Genomic DNA, 14,231 nt, shown 5'->3' with positions numbered 1-14,231 from the left:
TCATGGACTGTGGACAAACAATCTGACCTAGCGCTAATGACCGCTTAGTAATGATTTGAAGTTAACTCATAATCACTTCAACTTGTCTCTCGTAGGATAACAAGCCAAGGCTGAATAGTAATTGCAGTTCACAATTCCTTATTATTTTCAATGACTGGGCAACACCAAACTAGAAGCTTTGGACAAGCAGTCATGTGCTTTTGTCACAGATGTGCACACCTGGAGTCATAGATGAACCAGGAACACCCAAGTATCTGCATGATCACGTGCATGCAGCTCACCACAACACTTAGCAGTGACTTTCCATTCATCATATAGATCACCATCAACCTTGTGTGTGCTTGCACACATACCTAGCGAGAAGGTAGCACCAACTTTTGCGTGTACCTCTGCAGAAATATAAACAGCAGTTTCAAACAGTGTTTGTTTTTGTTAGTAAACCAGAAGACATTCATTCTGAATCATACACACAGAAACCTGTCAACCCTACCTACAGTTGTCATCCCACCACAAGTGAGCAAATGCAGTCAACAACACTCAAACAAGGAATGTGGTTACTATAATGACAGAATCTGTGAGGGCTTAACAGATGACCTCTTCTTCCCAGTGGAAAGCAGCAGCTCAATGCTGAGGAGGAGGAAGAAACTGTGCTTGATTTTCTTCACCTTATTTCACCCACAGGTCTTACTCCCCTCAGTTTCAGTAGAAGACATGGTGAGGCAGGAAGCAGCATTGGACTTGTCTCTCTGTACCTGCACAAAAGTACAAACAGGGGAAGATTTTAGGACAGTCCTCATGTTTTGGAAGTAAATGGTGGTGGGGGGGTGGCGGGGAGAGACTGGTTCATGAGCACACTTAAGGTACCATGTTAATCCTACCTACAGCAGATGTCCCTTCACAAGGGAACAAATACTGTCACCAACCCTGGGAAGTCACTTAAAAGTCTGACAGAACTTTTTGTGAGGGGGCTTCAGACACTACTAATCCTTCCCACAGAAGGACGAGAGATGTACTAGCATTTCATCACATTCTGCTGCCTTACTCTCCTCAGGAAGCAGTGTTGGAGGAGTAAGGCCTGTACTCGGTACCACTTGGGTATCCACACAGGTAAAACAAATGCTGCCAGAGGCTCCACAGCACATTCCTTTGTAGAAACAGCATCAAAGAGATGCATCACTGAGAATACCAAGCAAAAATGTCTTTCAGTACTCCGGTAAAGCTGCAGACAAAGCACTGGTAGGTGGCAGTGAACTAATGAACTCGCACCAGTCTCACCTGAGGAAAGCTTGCTGTGCACACACTGGGGTCAGCACTGCTTGGATAGCACGACTGGCTGCGCGCCCTCATGAACATAATCCCCCCCCACAAACCTGTGCAAGAGCACAAGGTAGAGAGAGAAAGAGCGCAATCTGGGGGATGGACCCGAAAAGACTGCGGAATTCAAGGCGAAGTAATACTGTGTCCTTTAAAAAAACCAGTAAAAATCTGAACTTCCTCTGCTGTGGAGACCAGCCAGCAAACTCATAGTACCAATGTAGAACATGAGCAGTCAAATCCATACTGAACAAATGCAGAAAAATCATACATAAGACTTCTTAACTCGACTGCAAATGAAGAAATTCTTTGATGAAGGCAGGACATGGGGTGTGGGAGTGAGTTCCTCCAACTCGCATCTACCACCAGTAACTACCCTGTTACCAAGTTTCATCAACCAATCCCAGCTTGTGCTGAGAAATACTCCTTCACAGTTGGCGATGGTTTGTATTCTTGCAGGAACAACTTGTAACTGATTCAGGCAAATAATTAACATTTGAGGTCATAATGCAGCACAGCATTTAAAACTGTATGATATTTCAAATTGGTATAAGATTTTTCATTCTATTTAGAGACAATTATACCCAACCAGACCAGGCTCCATAAAAAATATTTAAACCAAATAAAAATGGTAAATTAAGCTAAATTAATTGTAATAGTAAACTGTTAGAGAAACTTCTCTTAGACGACAATGCATAAACTGGCAAACATCGAGCTACATGTTAAACCCTCAAAACCATTAACTCTGTCTGAGAGATGAAAATGCCCACCCATAGGCATTAAAAATAAATAAAACTTAATAAAGAGCACTTATTTAAAAAAGGTCACCTGATAATTATTGGTCCCCTTAACTTACTTCGAGTTCCACAATTTAAATACTAAAAATTATAAAGGATAAAGTGAAAATTTGCTTCAATAAAACAAAGACAATACCAAATACTTGTATAATCAATTCTCTGATCAAAAATAGTGTCTGCCACGCAGGGCAAATGCATAACAATGAGACGATCACATGGCCTTAAAGGAAATACAAGAAGGTTAAGGATCAACATTTTCCATATATACTTTAAACAGAACTTGTGGTAAAAATAAATACAGTATAAGCCAGGCTTCTAGGCAAGAGTACTATCATATCTGCTTTAACAAGTTCTATTATGATGAACCATAAGAAATCTCCAAATAAACTTAACAAAAAGTCATGCGGTAAATTTGAAAATGTACACATCCATATTAGACAACTTCAAAAATTTATGTGGCTCATAACATCAACATGAGGTGATGATAAATAAAATGCATGTGACTACTATTCAGAAACAAAATTACATTAGTGCACTTGTTGCCTAGACCCTCAGTGCCCATATACCCAGGGCAAGGGCACTTCTAACAATCCCTAAATCAATGACTTCAAATGTAAATGGTGGTAAACCCTCTCTGAACTCAACCACACTGTAAATGGTAACCAACCTAAGTACGAACAACATTACCATACTTGCCCTAAGAAGCACTGCTGGTATAAATGAAGAAATTTTCTAAACAAGCATTGAATGTTACTTTGAGGAGTAAATGGCTATATCTTTAATCTTTTTCTGCAATTAGATATTATCACAGTATTGTCCTTATTGCAGACAAGAGATTTCCACCTTTTACAAATACCATCATGGTGATAACAGTCACAAGAGGAGGACTAGGATGATTGATTTAGGCTTACAAAAGTAGAAATGGTAGATCACACATAAAATCACTTTCAAGGAAGAGGAAATTTGGCTTACATAATAAAGTACAATCCAAGTTTCTGGAGTTACAGTAACAAAAGTACCAGCAACAAAGTAAAAACTACCAAGGGTAACGACCAAGAGCTAGAGAGAAAGAGAGAGAGAGAGAGAAATACGAGTTGTGCAAAGTTCAAAATAATCCACACATGCCACTAAAAACTTTTCCCCCAGAACATCCAGGCTTTAAAAATGTAGGCTACCGTTTTTAAACTATAGTATAAACAGCTGGCGGAGCAGACCAAATATATATTAGATGGCGACCACAGTAAATATAAGCAGTATGCATCGGTACTGCCAACTGTTATAAAGCACCAATACTATTACCACCCAAGCAGATACTTTAACAATTTGCATGTATCAACTAAAGAAACATTTAAAAGAAATAAATATATGAAATGTGTGGTCACTTGAGAGGTTAAATATTACTCTTTGGCCTTTGTTGACAGAGCAGAAAAAAAATAAATAAACCAGAAAAGCCACTTTTAAAGCAAGGTTTGATTAACACATTCCAAGTACATATTCCAAATAGTTTTCCTGCTCTTAATTTGGACTAGTTTCAAGCATTTACAGTTCGATTTACTTTTTCACACATTTCATGGAACAACACTCCTCCAAGGAATGACATCTTAAAACTTCATAATGAATTATTCCACTTTCCAGTGTAAGAGTTGCATTTTCCTCTCCAATTCATAAAATGTACAACATTCCTTTGCATTTCAACTGCTCTGTGACACTTGAATGTTATCTGCACTTTCGTCAGTTCACACTGTTATTTCAGTTTGCAGCAGTAATGTTTATGGCCTGATTTCCTGTGTTTCTTGCCTTGTCCAGGCTTTGGCCATTCTAAAGATATGGAACTTCATTTCCATATACATCCGATACCAGTTTTCCTACAGCCATACATACATACATATATTTTTTATATATATAATCATATATTTATTTCTAATTACTCTCATTATTTGTGGACCCTTTGGTAGCCTGTCTTCGACTGATGGCCATTGCAATTTCGTTCCTGAAAGCAGCATGCTGCTTCTGGTCTGGAAGAGGCTGGACTGAACGGAGACCATTTACGATGTCCTTCGTTTTCCCAAAGTAGATCTCGTTGAGGGTGTTCCTTATTTTGTTTTCCATGTCCTCAACCATGCGTCCAATGTTGGCAATATGAGGAGACGATTCTGACACAGGACAGTCTTGCTCAGTCTGGGGGATGAATTGTCAAAAGATCAAATACGTACTACACTAATTACATTAATTTTGGAAAATGTTAATTAGTATACACTTAAATGGCTTTCTAGACTATGTTACAGGATTATTGCCATACATCTGATTCAGTAATATGAAGTTTTGTATATTTTGTGATGGCACCTTGACCAAATAACACACTCTTGACTCAATAACATGACAAATTTTATATTTCACACTTTCCTTAAATAAAACTATTCATTGTAACTTTATAACAATATTAGCACTAATACATAATGTTCATAGCATAAAAACTCCTGAGGTACTTCCAAATAAATATTTGCCTCTGGTGAGGAGTCTCCATTCCTAGGGTGCAGCTCTATTGCTTTGAGGGAGCATTTTATTATTATTATTGCTACTACATTACCATTATTATTATTATTATTGAGTAATAAAAATCCACAATTATATAGTAAATATATTACTATGTAAAATGAAGTCTTTGGTTCATTTTACATAGTAATATATTTACTATATAATTGTGGATTTTTATTACTCAGATTGTTTTTCACAAAATTGTGAATCTATTAGCATTATTATTATTATTACTTAGAAGATAAACCCTATTCATATGGAACCAGCCCACAGGGGCCAATGACCTGAAATTCAAGCTTCCAAAGAATATGTTCATTTGAAAGAAGCAACAGAACATAAGAGGAAATGCAGAAAGAAGGGATCAGTTATTGAAAAAGAAGAAAATTAACAAATATAGAAAAAATTTAATAAGTAAATACATAGAGATGTAAGGCAAAGGCTGCAAAATCTCATCCTCAAAAGAAAAGGTGCAGATATGGATGTTAAAGGACTCAAAATAAATCCCAGCAAAAGCTATGATTTCCCCAACCTTGATTAATCTGGCCAATGACACTGGTGGTTCAAAAAAAAAAAAATTAAAATAAAATAATAATAATGTACAGCCCATGGAATCTACCAGTCTCCACAGATCTTGCCTTTCCTAAGTGTGGAGGTCATTGGCTTTTTATAATAAAAAAAAACCCTCTGAGAGATGTACAAAATTTCAATTTGACTTGTTTAATAACATTGAGGCTTTTTATTAAAGAAAAACTTAACTGTTTAAGTCAAGCAACAGTTGTCAAGTCTGAGAGTAAGATTGTACAGCTATGTTTTATACCTAAGATGTATACTACACGTCGATGACTGTTTTAATAACAAAAGCTAAACCCTTAAACAACTCAAGCAACTTTGGTCAAATCTGGGAATGACATTGTATAGCACTACAGCACAGCACAGATGTTTTCAATCCAGCTCATGAATGCTTTGACAACAGACTGGAAAGTTTTACAAACAAAGATGGTCAATCAAACTGCTGCAAAGTAAGTGCTAGATGAAATTTGTCTTCTAGCTTTTCTTGATTTATGAAACTTAATGCATAAATACTTTTGAATGTGTTGAAGACCATACCATGGACTTTTGTGATGTTAAGATTAATTTTTTTGATCACTAAGAATTACTTGGATTACTTGAACCCTGGATCAAACAGTGGGACGATAAAATAACTGCTGGAGAAACAAATGCCAAGTAAACACACACAAAAAACTGCTTGCATATCAAACTTAAAAACCAACTTTCAGAATGAAACATATGTATTTTTGTCATTCAACACAAACATTATCTATTTCTCATTACCTTTCATTAAAACCCTGAATTTCTTTAAACGTGGTTCAAGTTGTAATTCCACTTGAAAGTTAAATGATTACAACTAGACTCATAAGAAAACAACAGCAACCTTAGCAAGAGTATTTTGCCATTTTTAATACTGACAGTGAGTATCTGAATGGGACTCTTATAATCCAACCAAATAATTACTCCAAGTATGTCGAAGTGTCTAACTGGCAAACTTCCATATCTGAGATACCTGTTTACAAACAGCATGAACATCACATGAATGAATCAACTTGGCAGCCTCAGCAGGACTGAACGAACTGCTATTGCCCTGCTTCCAAACCAACTAGGCAAGATCTATGGGCATTGTGAAGTACAGTAGTTACCTTGGGGTTTATTGTCCCAACCCAGTCAGCTATTACTACCACCTTCACTAAAAAGTTAAATCATGATAGTACACAGTAAAACTAATGCACCTTTTCCTTTGAGGGGAGGTTCCTTAGAATACTAATGGCTTCCACAAGGCAATTATTACTCTGAAGATGAACCCTATTCATGTGGAACAAGCCCACAGGGGCCACTGACTTGAAATTCAAGCTTCCACATGACCTAGACCAGTAAGGAAGGCTTACAGCTCACGCACACACTACCCAAGGAGGATCTGGTGGTTGCTGCAATAAAGGGAACCTCAGTTTGTCCCTTACCTGAAGCTTTGCAACAGGATAATAAGAAAATATAACAAAATAGGATATCAGTGATGCTAAATATCATACAATAAAAAAAAATACTTCAGTGTTTAATAATCTCAATAATATAGTCGTAATAATCTCAATAATATAGTGAAAAATAAACAATACCTCTCGTATTAACAGATAACCAGCTAAATATTTAGACATCACCACATTTCCAGCAGCATGAAAACAATTTAATACACCATAATGTAAACATAACAATACCATTATTACTAACCACTGATAGATTACACCTCGAGAAATTTACATCTTCACCATTAACAACTGTATAATTATTATTATTATTATATTATACTAAACACTTACAATAAAGAATAGACAAAGCCAAAGGTAAATGTAAAAAATGCTAAGTAACCAAACCTAGATTATGAAGAGACAAGAGGAGAGAGACAATCTGAAAATACAGGCAGATGATGCTGATAAAACCATATTTTCAGGAACAGTACTGGTGAGGAAAATACCCATCGAAAAGAGGAACGAATCAATCAATAACAACAATAAAGAAGAAAGACAATAAGTTAAGTATACCTTAGTTTCACCAGACCACTGAGCTGATTAACAGCTCTCCTAGGGCTGGCCCGAAGGATTAGATTTATTTACATGGCTAAGAACCAATTGGTTACCTAGCAACAGGACCTACAGCCTATTGTGGAATCCAAACCACGTTATAATGAGAAATGAATTTCCATCACCAGAAATAAATTTCTCTAATTCTTCATTGGCCAGGTGGAATCAAATGCGGGCCCAGCAGAGTACTAGCCGAGAACGTTACCACCCCGTCCAATGAGGAACTAGATACTGAGAAACATTTCTGAGGTGACTAATAACAGATGAGGGGGTTAATTTGACTGATATCCAGAAGCTAAAGTAAACAATGTACTGATGAATGAGCTAACAGATTTTCAAAAGGAATCTGTAATAATGAATTAAAATAGAGAGAGCACTGGGTTGTGGGAGTGTCATCTTATACAGTGCAAGTTCTCGATATGAAATGTAGTAGAATACTAAAGGAAAATCACGCATTGGATTGTTCAAAAGGTTTGGCAATAAACATACAAACTGCATTTCAACTAAGAAAACACATGTTTACTATGATCTGTATTGCCATACAGATATGAATCGAGGTTAAGATGATGAGACTTATTTAAAATATATTGTTTACTTCAAAATAAAACAAAGATGGATATACAGTCAGATGGCAGAGGCCAGAAATGGTACTAGAAGTATAGGAGAAATTATGGAAGCTCCTTAAGCAGGTATGATAAAGTCAAGAAAATTTCTAAATTGTATAGTAGGTATTATGTAATAAGGTCTTCTTAACAATACTGTGTTCATTCTTTTACTTTAAACTCACCTTCCCTTCCTTGCTGCTGAGGTTTAATTATCAAACAATTTAACATGACCACAGAGTTACATTTTGATAGTCCCACAGGGCTCACCCAAAGACTTTGTTCATAAATAAGTGAAAATGAACCTGGAAGAAAAGGCAAGGGAAAAAGCAATACTGCTGGGTTCAGAGTGTCAATGCAAAGAACCTTTAGTCCCATCTGCACTAAGCTGTACATAAAAACTGTGAGCAGTGTCCCCAACAAGGATTAATTTTTAATTAGTAGCCTTTTTTTTTTTGCTAAAAGTAAAAAATTTGATAAATATCTAAACTTGAAAAAAAATATACTTTAATTGCTACAATTTTCGATATCACTCTAACAACTACAATCAGCTAGTATTCTTCTTGCTACTTTGTCAAATATCTAATAAAGTCTAAGGAACTATATTTCTACAATTTGGCAATCCCCGGTTATCGGTGGCCTTGGTTATCGGCGATCTGGTTATCAGCGGCCTTGGTTATTGGCGATCCGGTTTTACGATGTTTGTCTAGTGACGACAATAACTGGATTTTTGGCGCCGATCTCTAGTCATCAGCACCAATCCCCACTTAACAGCAGCACTGATTCCCAGTTATTGGCGCCGATAACCAGGGATCGGTGCTGTTATTGCCAATTTTCAGTTACCGTCGTGCTGTCGGGAACGGAACCCCACCGATAACTGGGACTGCCTGAATATAAATTTTCAATTTCACTCTAACTACTATAATCAAAATGCTGGAATGGAATGGAATATAAAATCTAGGCCAAGCACGGGGGCTTATGGGGTCATTCAATGCTGAAAGGGAAATTTTGTGTGAAAAGATTTTAAAAGGTGCAACAGGAGGAAAACCTTGCAGTTGCACAATGAAACAACTGTTAGCATAGATGGAAAGTAAGAAGGAAGAAAGAAAATGTGAATGGAGGTACAGTACAAGGGGCTGAAAGACGCTGCAAAGAACCTTAGTACTGTCTACAGTGCACTGCATGAGGCGCTGCCAGTAATAGCCCCTTATGGGGATCATCAAGATATCAATGAACAATGACTGAGCACAGAGTACTTACCTGTCTCGTTAGAGATCCTCCTAGATTCATTGTACCCGAGCCTTGCTTATTGGTTTGGAGCCATAACATGGCAGTTGAGGTTAATTTGTAGTGAGCTGATCTACCACTCGATTTCTCAACTACTTCAACAACATGGATACTATCCCAGCACCCTTTAATTTTCTTGCTACCATCACCTGCTTTCTTTATAAGGATTACGCCTGAAAAACAGTGTAACGTAAAGTTTATATAATGGATTACTACAATTGTATCTGAATCTAAAAATTGACATTTAAATCATGCCATTTTACCAAAATTCATAAGCAAATGTTTATTAATTTTTGGAAAATTGCACACAATTCAATGTTATTTCAGAAGTTACCTTTTAAAATTATTATTCTCAATCGATACTTTTAACTCTGGACATATGTGCTACATGGTCCAAGTGCTGTAGGTTTAATAGGCTTTGTTTACTTGAGAGAGAGAGAGAGAGAGGGAAAAAAAAAACTTGAATATTCATCATAATGAATTGTTTCCTATCCTTGAAATTTATTCAAAAGAAGGAAAAAGTCAAGTATTGAAAATAGCAATCTGGATGAGGTGATGCAGAGACGGGAAATGGACAAAGCATATAAAATATGAAAAGTATGGGGTTATAAAGAGAATGGAATTTTGAAGGCAGTACTACTGAGATTCTACTGAATGAAAAGTAGACATGCACTCAGGGATACCAATATTCGGGGATGCTGATATAAGAAGAACCAAATCACTATGTCATGTTATGTCTCTAAAATGACAGCAAATATCAAAACTACAAGACCAGCAGGAGTAAAAAGTGATTTGTTAAAAGATACTAAGAAAACCAGTCACTGGATAGGTGAATTATATTAGTATTTCAACACTTTACACAAGATGAATGTTTGAGTTTTTTCTTACTCTATGCAACAACAGTAACACTAGTGGATAAAATACCTGCAAAACCATGATCAAGATCCCAAAGATACACTGATGACACTCCTCCTTCAAAGTACATATCTCGATATTGGTCAAATGCTTGATTAGCATCTAATTCTAACTTGCGTAATCGATCACTAGGCATCGCTCCATCTTCCAATGGAGGATCATACGTATTACTCCAAGGAGATCTGAAAAGAAAAATGATGTTGCAAAAATTGAACTAAATAAAATTTCAGGATAAGCTTTAAAATATTAGTCATTGATGACCTTGGATATTTGCTTTTAAACAAAAACAGAATATACACTAAGAGACCTACAAAAGAAATTTTAAGCTAAAACTCGAAAATTTAGTAGTACAGCTTCACCGCAAAAATATTACAATTTTTTTGTTTAATCTAAATTAGAAAATTTAATACAAATCCATCAGTTTACACGATCTCATCTGTGTAATCAGCATACCAGTGTGAAGATCATCATCTTCCCACTGCCCTGCCATGCATCTAGTAACCCCAGCATCACCAAGGTAAGTAAGTAATTCCCATGTTGATAGGGCTTTCCAAGAGACAAGAGGGGATGGGAGGAGGGCCCTCAATACAAGTTGATGGGTTTGTAATAAATAAAAATATTCTGAGAAAACTTCCTTTGTCTTTACAAAACTCAACAGTTTATATGTGCCTTAGGTTTTTTATTTTAAACAGGAATTCTCAAAGCTAATAAAGAGTCATGTGTTTAGACTGGATCCTTGTTAGCATGGCCATGGTTTGTGTTCTTTTATCTTTTATTTGAGAAATGTGCATACAATATGATGAACTTAACTACTCAATAAGGCTAAGCTCATAAAAGAAGGAATAGTCATAAGGGCAGGGAAGAAGACAGATGGGACTGAGCCATTTCTGGAGTAATACCTGGCCTGCAGATACCACAGGACCAATGAGGTGAATGTCAAGACTCATAAGCTACTGCTTTTAAGTTAAAACTTTCCTAGAGATGTGGGGTGACCTCCAAGAGGCAAAGTGATAATTTGTACAACTATGTTGTCTATGATCCCTAATATTAACCTCAGATGCATAAGCCTCTGGGGCATTTCCATATGCATCTTGACTCACTATCTTGAACATAAAGAAATAGTGTTCTTATAACCTTTATCCTTCGATGCATTGGCAGCTAAAACCACACCAAAAACCCTGTTTCATGAAAGATTTCCTCCTCCTAAGGTACTGTATATTCTTAGTGGCCTGACTGTGCAGCAGTCTGGTGTTGGGAGGAAGTTGAGTCTCGGTAATGAAACCAGGAACATGAGAGAAACCAATGCTCTTCCAAAATATTACTTCATAATGCATATACAGTATCTCATACCTTTCTTGCTGATGTCAAGGAAAAAAGAAACAGTCTTTGCTGACAGATTTATTATGGATTTGGTTTCAGGTAAGCCAAGGGTTGTAGGATTGTCTGAAATGACTCCCACTGTCTTGCCAGATAGACAGCAAGGAAGAAAGCCTTTAGCTCTAAAAGACTGAGAAGACTTTCCACTCTAATTACATAAAACCCAATACTGCTAGGTCTAAGATGTGAGCGCATCCTTCCCTCTCCTGAGGCCTTTAAGACAAGAAGTCTGAAGCTGGAAAAGTTAAAAGTAGCAGATTTGATGGTCTTGCCAACACTTGGGGTCTAGTGCAGTTTAAATGAGAACGGAAAAGTCCTCTATCTGCAGAGATCTCTTCTCATTCAGCTGCCAATGTAAGGAGCTTCTATTGGGAGATAAATTTTCTAGCAAATGACAGTGGTCATGACCCTAGTCAGTAACTTTATAGAAGGCACCTACGACTGCAGGAACTTCTGCAACAAAACCGGGAATCTCACAACTGTCTAGTGAACTGAGTTGTAAGAAAGGCTGTATCTTTATCCATCCCTACAAAAGTTATTACCCTTGAATGTTCCAAATCTGATTTTTCTCTGCTGACAATTTAGGCAAAGTAATAAAACTTGACTGATAAGCACCTTCATAAAGTCTTGAGTGGTCAAAATGTAAAATACAGATATGTGCCACCCAAATTAGACAGACTTATAAACTCCTGATCTGACAATGTTCAAATTTTCCAGATGGCAAAAGAAATACCTAAATCAACATGATTTACCAGTACCATCACCAGATTTTGTAACACATACAAGGAATGAATATTCCTATATTATTATTTTGTGGCAACAATCATTTTCAGTGACAGCCTAGGCAATAACTACAGCATTATTTTTAAACCCCACAGAACACTGGCTATTGTCCTATAAACAGATATTCTAACTAATACAATTTATACAAACTCTACAATATTAACATCCAGTGCATTTTTTGTTTAAATGCATATCTAGTTTACACAAAATGCTGCAAGAAACCATATATATATAATAATGTGCTGTAAGCAGACCCCGTGCACTTCAAAAAGTCAAGAAAATGTTGGCATGGCTAGATGAACACTCTCCAATTCATATCTACTGGATAGCAATCAATATTATGCATGCACAGTCCATTAGACTTTTATGCAAGTTCTTAATATAGAAATAGGCTCAGAACTATTTAATGTTTTTACATAAAAATGGCAATAACAATGTCAAATTTGTAAAAAGAGCAAGTAAATTGCACTTATTTCACTGAATCAGAACACTGATTCTATGAATAAAGAGCGAAAATGGAGTTTTAAAGCATTTGTTTTAATTTTAAAATATAGTATCAGCATTTTACATCTACTGTATTACATAATATGTGCAGAATAGATATAGGCCATCTGTAACAAAGAATCAGAAAAGTAAAGAAATACGCTCGTTCTCCCTAAATAATTAAGCATTTCATTATGAAAGAACAATACATTTTAGTGCAACATTACAATATCATAGGATTAACATTTGTTTCATCTTCAAATTATGAATCAAAAAGCATTTGTATACATGTGCATAAACACAAACATAAAACAAAAACAGTAGCATGCTATTTCTCTCTCTCTGAATCACAAATGTTTTGCTATGGTCAAAATATGCAAACACATGTATGTCATGTGGATGGGAATCATTCAAAAACTGAATATTACCAAAGGTAGCCTATGGATACTTAGGCTAATGTCTACCATACCAAGCAACCCTTATGAAAACCAAAATGGATACTGCATCAAATAAATGAATTGAAGGTAACCTTTTCTTTAACAATTCATCTTTCTTAGAACTCTTTCCAATACAACAAAAATCATATGCTTTCATCAGCTGATCAGATGTACACAAAATGATCCTGCTAATGCTTTTGAGCTTTTTAATAAGCCTTAGTATTATCATTTTAACTGTACAGTGTCTTAAAGGTTTCTTTCTTGCACTGTACCATTACTTTCTGATGTAGGACAGCCACCCTTCAACCCATTCATTGCCAACCCTTGGACTAAGCCACAGAGGAATGTCCAGATGCTACCTCTGAGATAGAAGGGATCCTTGAAGGAGGGTCTAGGGAGAGTGGAGGGACATTACCCCTGTAAGATAACAACAGTGCCTTCTTAAATCACTTTCTCTGGGCTGATGACCAATCAACACATACTAAACAGATTCTGCATACAATCCTGAACCTTGGCTGGATTGAAAATCAGCTAACATCGATTTAACCTCAACCATACTTAAACAGGAAAGGCAAAGACATTAATCAAGAGCCAAATGGAGTCCAAAAGATAGAGCAATCCTAAATCATCAATAAGGAGAGCTAGGCTATGGAAATACATGAACGGAATTTATGTTGCAACACCATGGTGGCCTGAGAAAGTGAATGCCAATGGTCAAGTGGGTGAGTGGTAACCATGCCCCCCTCACTCACCTGGCAATAGTTAACTACTTTGCTGCCAAGTTTCAATGACCCGACCAGCTTCCACCAAAGATACATACTGTATATATATATGACAGGTTTGTTTCTCGTAGGAACAATTTTCCATTATTGGTGAAACTTAAATGCATCCAAAAACAAAAATTACATAAACATAAAAATAAATATCATGGTTTGGTGGTTTTCTAATGTTCACCTGAGACTCAATACCATTATTATTGCAATTTAACCAGACCAAAAGCCAAAATCTACTAGAGATAACTCAAAGAAGAAACTCTCTAATGTGAAAATTGGTGGACTGTGCTTAGATGCTACC

The 14,231-nt window shown here is 36.4% G+C and overlaps 1 protein-coding gene across 3 annotated transcripts in view; it reads right to left on the bottom strand.

The window, feature by feature from the left end:
- Positions 1 to 2,243: 2,243 nt before the first annotated feature.
- The window catches only part of cpb (F-actin-capping protein subunit beta), a 32,763-nt gene continuing 20,775 nt past the window's right edge, over positions 2,244 to 14,231 (bottom strand). For all 3 annotated transcript variants that reach the window (XM_067101095.1, XM_067101111.1, XM_067101104.1), the window contains exons 3-5: positions 10,087 to 10,259; positions 9,136 to 9,335; positions 2,244 to 4,289 (exon numbers count right to left, since the gene is read on the bottom strand). In XM_067101095.1, coding sequence (XP_066957196.1) covers positions 4,032 to 4,289; positions 9,136 to 9,335; positions 10,087 to 10,259 — 631 coding nt within the window. In that variant the 3' untranslated portion in view covers positions 2,244 to 4,031. The remainder of the gene's footprint in view (positions 4,290 to 9,135; positions 9,336 to 10,086; positions 10,260 to 14,231) is intronic.

The sequence above is a fragment of the Macrobrachium rosenbergii genome, chromosome 4 (genome assembly GCF_040412425.1).
Source record: "Macrobrachium rosenbergii isolate ZJJX-2024 chromosome 4, ASM4041242v1, whole genome shotgun sequence".
NCBI classification, from domain to species: domain Eukaryota; kingdom Metazoa; phylum Arthropoda; class Malacostraca; order Decapoda; family Palaemonidae; genus Macrobrachium; species Macrobrachium rosenbergii.
The sequence above is the reverse complement of the archived record's forward strand: the minus strand, read 5'-3'. Positions and strand labels throughout refer to the sequence as shown.